The 6,000-nt window shown below is 61.6% G+C and overlaps 1 protein-coding gene across 1 annotated transcript in view; it reads right to left on the bottom strand.

The window, feature by feature from the left end:
• Nucleotides 1-6,000, bottom strand: part of Itpk1 (inositol-tetrakisphosphate 1-kinase) — a 162,048-nt gene continuing 156,048 nt past the window's right edge. Inside the window, exons 11-12 of the mRNA XM_069997691.1 lie at nucleotides 5,273-5,435; nucleotides 1-1,924 (exon numbers count right to left, since the gene is read on the bottom strand). Coding sequence (XP_069853792.1) covers nucleotides 1,560-1,924; nucleotides 5,273-5,435 — 528 coding nt within the window. The 3' untranslated portion in view covers nucleotides 1-1,559. The remainder of the gene's footprint in view (nucleotides 1,925-5,272; nucleotides 5,436-6,000) is intronic.

The following is a 6,000-nucleotide window of genomic DNA, read 5'->3' as shown; positions in this document are numbered from 1 at the left end:
AAGACTGTCAACAGAAGAGAGGGAGTGATGTTTTTTTGTAAACACATGTGAAATGCAGTTTGATTTCAGTAGTTTATTTTGGAGACGAAGCAGTGCAAGAGGCCCAGCCGCTTCCCTGCCTCCGGGGCTCAGGGCTGGACCTGGGAAAGGTGACACAGACACAGGTGAGGATCAGCACTGGCCTCCTGTGAACTCGCTTAGTCCCGGCAGCCTCTGCTCTTGCCCACCAGCCTGTCCTTGCCCTTGCATCTGCGGGACAGCTCAGGGGCCGTTTTCTCTTTTAAAGTGAGCAGACACGGTAGAGTGGCACGGGAGTGCTGGCTGCCCCCGGCAGGCTCCACATGCTGTGGGGTGGAGGAGGTTCTGTCCTCCCTTCCTGTGGAGCTCGGGCTGGCCAAGCTCTCCTGCTATGGTGGAGACGCGGTGAACGTGAGGCGGGGCTGCCGCTCCTGGGCGGCCTGGCTTAGCGCTTGCTGCCTGGCCTTGGACCTGCTGGACCAGGTAGGGGTGAGCAGGAGCGAGTCGCTGGCCAGGAGGGGCCCAGATGACCCTGGCGTCCAGCACAGGAGGTCCTCATCCAGGTGGCGGCCTTGGAGAAGCAGGCTGTCTCTGGGCTGGAGCACTCGGCCAGCCCTTCAGTTCTCTGGTCTTGACCACTCATGACCGATGACGATGAGATAGGGGCCCCAAGATTCCTGGGAGGATTTGTTCAAAGCCTCGGCAGAAACCTGGGCAGAGGCTGGCATGGGCGGCCGAGCCCGGGCCCTGTCAGGCCTCCTCCCTCCTGGGTCCCAGGGAGCAGCCGTGCCGCTGGGAGGGGCCTGTGCGCTCTAGCAGGTGACAGTGGCCAGGACCACGGCCTCCACCCCTGGGAAGCTTCCCTCCTCTTGTCTCTCTAGGTTGCGAGCACAACGCAAGTCCCACAGCGCCTTGTTCCCCGCCCGAAGGGGCCCTCAGCCTCCTCCCCGCCTCTGGGGAGGAGGAAGGCAGCTGTTCGCTGCAGCCTCAGCGGCAGCCAGCCAGCCGTGGAGACTGCAGGAGGGAAAAGAAGGGCTGGGTCCAGGTGTGGGCTGGAGGGGGGTGGGGGGGAACCGTTCACGGCTTGCTCAGCCACACAGCCTGCCCTGCGGGGAGGAGCCGCAGGCCTCGCTCCCGGATCCCCACGGCAGCCACGCGCAGGCCTCGCTCCCGGATCCCCACGGCAGCCACGGAGACGGACACAGACGTGCACTCACACTTGCAGGGCAACCACTCGCCCACGCGCCCCCCCCCCCCATTCAGACCTAGTGTTGAAAACGCGGGCGTGTGTAAACTCAGTGGGGGTTCTGCACAGCAGGAGCAGGTGGGTGTCCCTCTCCCTGGAGGCTGGGCCACCTGCGCAGCGCTCTTCTCCATCCCCACCCCCCATCCAGACCCCAACATCAGAGAATCAGGTTAACAATTAAAACAAAGAAGCATCAGATCTTCGGGAATTCTTAGTAGCGTCCTCGATGGGAGCCGCTGGCCCAGCGGGCGCGCTCCGTGCTCCGTGCTGCTCCTCTGGGTCCCGGGCTCCGTGGCTACTGCGAGGAGGCCTTGGTGGCCAGCGAGGCCACGCAGTGCTGCTGGAAGCTGGGCGACACCCCCGTGGTGCAGCTGAGTCTCTGGTGCGGCAGCTTCGCAGAGCCGCCCGCGCCCACTCCGCCGGCCTCGGCCTCTCCCTTCCAGGGCGCGTCCTGGCCCATCATGCTGCTGCAGCAGCCGGGGCTGGCGCTGCACGTCCGCTCGCCCGCCAGGCTGCCCGCCTGCTCCGCCAGGAGCCGGCTGTGCCTCAGCGGGGCCACATCCCCCGTGGCGGCGGCGGCGGTGGCGGCGCTCTGGGCCTGCAGGACGCTGGCGATGTGGTTCAGGAGGTCCGTGAAGAACTCACTCACACCCTCGTAGCCTGGGGTGGGGGACAGAGACATGGGGTGTTAGCTGGGAAGACGAGAGAGGAAGAGGAAGTGATGAGCTCAGAAACTGCGGGCGGCACTGGCTGATTCTGAAACAAAGATTCCACGGCTTTCCATTTATTACTCACCGATTTAGAGTTTTGTGTTTTCTGTCGAACATTAATTTGATCCCTTCCCCCCAAATCATGGCTCTTGGAGTTCCATTTCCAAAGTTAAAACTTAGTGGCCACAAAACGAAAAATTTACATCTCAGAATTCCAGGTTTTAAACGAAACACCACTGTAAAAGGCTGCTGGTAAATGCCTGGTGGCAGCGAAGAATCGGGAAGGTAGGGCTTGTGGCATAGGCATAATTCATTTCCTTCCTTGTATTTTCTCAGCAGGGGAAGACAGCCTTAGACAGGGAAAATTTCTTTTATAAGCAGTTCAAAATGGTTCTCTTGAGATATCAGAAAGCAATGTTTTTGTTCTCTAGTATCTCTTATTACTATTATTATTATTGGCTTACGTTAGCTGTGTAGGAGATGGCGTTGCTACCTTTCTAGATATTTACAATGTATTCCAATCAACCTCAGCCTCTCCTCACTCTCCTTTCTCCTCTTCCCCCTCCCCAAACAACCTGAACAGGTTTCACTGTTCTTTTCTCCTGGTTGCAATCGATTTCGTCCTCTTTCATCCTCCGTGTTGGCCCAACCCCTCCTGCTGGTCCCCAGCCCCACCCCAGGAATTTGGGTACAGTAACAAGGCTGGTTAACACGCGCCAATGTGACAAGATGCAGCAGGGCCAAGGCCCGGTCCTCCTGCTCGGGATGATGAACAGATGGGCGCTCTGGGACCTGGGACCGGGGACCCAGCCGAGTCTAGCTTCAGGCCTGACTGGTGGCCACTGTGTCTGTTCCCAGCCTCCGCTCCCCTGCTTGTGTGTTGAGAGCACTCTGCCTCCAAGGCTATCACAGAGTCCCATACCTGGGTGGTGTTCGACCCCACCCCCCCACTCCCCCCGTAGCCACGACCCAAACTGAGTTTGTTTTCCCACCCAGAAACACCACAGGCAGCCCTCTGGGCCCCGTGCTCTGAGAGTCAGCACACAGGAGCAGACCAACCAGGCCAGGCCTGGGTCTCTGGAATAGAAACACTCCACACACAGACGCAAATGTCAGCAGGTTCCACACTGAGGGTGAGGATCTTGCTGACACTGAACAAAGACCCAGAATCCAGGGTGCCCCTCTTTCCCCGCTGGACAACTTTGCGGGGTTGAGAACAGTACCCAAAGCAAGCAGGTGAGAGAGAGGTGCGCAGGCGCAGGGAGGCCCTGGGCACAGGCCCCCACAGGGCTGTGACCACCACTGTGGCTGGCGGTCTGGGACAGATGCTGGCAGGGGAAGGGTCCTGGCGGCGGGCTGTGCTGGGCCAGGCCACCAGGAAACCGGGCAGGCTGTTTCCCTGCAACTACTTCATGGCAGATGAGGCCGCGCACACCAGGGCAGCCGTGTGTTTCCAGAGTGGGGCGGAGCAGCCACCGCGGGCTGGAAACCCGCTGGGCACTGAACAAGCCACCCTGCCGTGTCCGCAGGAAGCGAGCACAGGGCTGAAGTGAGGGGCCCTGAACCGTCACAGACGGAAAACGCAGGGCCAGGATTTGACCTCAAGGTCAGAGACCAGGCTGGGGGCTGCGAGGCTTCAGTCCTGGCCCTGCGACTGGGGTTCTCCTAAACTGAGGACAGGTCTGCCAGCCCCCGCCCCACACCACGGGTGAGCAGAGCGGGTGGCAGTCTAGTGCTGGCCTGCGGCTGTGAGGACGAGGCGAGGCTACCCCAGCTCTCAGGGCAGGCCGGGCGCGTGGTGGGAATCACGCATGCTGCTACTGCTGTTCCTACTTTCCGGGCCCCAGAGCTGGGCCCCTTGGGGCGGGAAAGAGGGGTGTAGTGGGCCTGAGGCACTGTCCCCCTAGGCCTGCTCGCAAAGCTATCTCCCAGGTACCAGCTCCCAGCTGCCTGGGGCTGTGGGGCCGTCTCTTAGCACTGAGCTCAGGGCCTCTGCGGGGCTCAGCCTCACCCCTGCAGCTGCAGACTCTCCTCTGGTGTGGCTCCTGCTTCATCTGTGATCTGAGCACCCACAGGGCCTTCGTTCCCCCTTTCTATGCTGCCACCAAAACCACCCCCCAAACACCCAGGAGACCGGGGAAGCAAAGCACCCTCCCGGGAGTCTGATGGTCCTTGCCCAATCACAGAAGGCCCCTCTCCAGCCCCTGGAGGGGACGCTGTGCCCGCCCTCTAGGGTGGCGCCTCCTCCCTCCTCGTTGGGCTGGGCAGTGGCGGTGCTGCCTCCCGGAGGAGCGGCCGGCCCCTCAGCCCTCCTGTGTCAGGAGAGTGGAACCAGCAGCCCTGCCTGGAAAATGCCAGCTGAACGGCTAAAGGTGCGGGTGGGCTCCTCCGAGCCTGGGTTTTTCCACCTCAGACTGTGATGCCGGCAGCAGTGTCTCTCTGCCCCCTGGCAGGGGGCGGGCCTGGCGGAGGGAGGAATGGCTTTTGGAAGGCTCACGCGGTGCTTTGGGCTTGCTCTCCTCCTCAGCACTAAAGAAAGGCAAGCGTCAAGCCAAGGAGATCCCCGCTGCCTGGGAGGCTGAGTCAGGAGGATCGAGGGAGCGCAGCAGGTTGGTGGCCATGGGCAAGTACAAGGGCCTGTTTCTGCCATGTACAACCAAAGCTCAGTAGCCTCTAATCTCAGTGAGGATGCGCAGGCCGCAGGGCCAAGGCGCTCTACACGCACCTGGTGAACCCCAGCCACGCCACATGTGTAATCCCCATTGTCCCCGCCAGGCCAATGGTCTCAAGCTGGGGCTCGGCTGGGGATAACGGCCAAGGGCCCCACAGCTCAGGGCAGCGGCAGCAGCGCCTGCCCGGGGTGCCTGTCCTGGTCATTCATGTGCTATGTGATCTGGGGCAATTCCTCCACTTCAGGAGCCTTCGTTTCCCAGCATGCCAATGGTGGGGGCTTGTGTCCCCTTCGAAGTCCTTCCAGCTCCTTAGGTCTGGGAGGATCCGAGAGATGCAATGATTTGGCCAATCAGTTAATGCTGATGCAAGAACCAGTGCTCAGGCTGTGTGGGCCTGGAGCTCCCTAGGGGCTCGATGCCCGGGGTTCCTCCACCCTGCCCAGGACTGGCAAGCCCTACATGTGTGGCAAGGCTCACACACTGGCTTCGCCCCCATGCTACAGGCCGGGCTGGGGCTGCCCAGAGGGAACAGCAGCCTGACTGCACGGTGGGGCGGCCACCTGAGGACACCGGGAGACTCGAGGAGGCCGGGAGGCCAAGTGCAGGGGCGCCGGGCCCGCTCTCACCTGGGAAGGCGTTGATGTCGATGATGGCGTGCTGCCCCGTCTGGTTGTTGATGATGATGTCTATCCCGAAGAGCGACACGCCCAGCGCCTGCCGCAGGGCGCTGGACAGCGCTCGGATCACCTCGTCGCTTGGCCGCTCGAATACACCTTCGATCTTGTCCAGCTGCCAACACACACAGAGGTCAGGCTGGGGGGAGGAGGGGCCGTGCCCTGCCGCGCAGACACACCCGGATGTGAGCTGCCGTCCTCGAAGCCAGGAGGCAGGGCAGACCCAGGACCACCGCTGTCCATGTCCCGCCAGGACTGGGCATGCGCTGGTGGGGGCAGTGTCAGCGTCTGCATTTTACATACAGGGAAATGGGCTCAGAGAGGGCCTAGAGTGGATCCAGAGTCACACAGCCTGAAGCACAGGGATTTGGAGCCAGATTTTTCAACCTCTAGAGACTACCTAGACAGTGAGCTGGGCCTTGAAGGTGGGAGGATTAGGCCCTGGGCAGGGCCCAGCAGAGCAGAGCACACAGGTTGAGTGTCTGCGGGAGATGGCTGGGAACAGTGGGTGCAGAGCCAGGCACGGGTATGGACAGACGCCCTGACCACCACTACCTCCGCCTACCTTTACTGGTGGACTGCGGGCGTGAAGTTTAGGGTTTTGAGGAGCGGCCGTCAGTCCTCACAGAACTCGGAGGCAGGCATGTCTGTCTTCCTAGCCAGCGTGAACTAAGGGAAGC

This window comes from Dipodomys merriami, unplaced genomic scaffold (assembly GCF_024711535.1).
Source record: "Dipodomys merriami isolate MVZ:Mamm:240054 unplaced genomic scaffold, mDipMer1.0.p SCAF_50, whole genome shotgun sequence".
In the NCBI taxonomy this organism is placed as follows: domain Eukaryota; kingdom Metazoa; phylum Chordata; class Mammalia; order Rodentia; family Heteromyidae; genus Dipodomys; species Dipodomys merriami.
The sequence above is the reverse complement of the archived record's forward strand: the minus strand, read 5'-3'. Positions and strand labels throughout refer to the sequence as shown.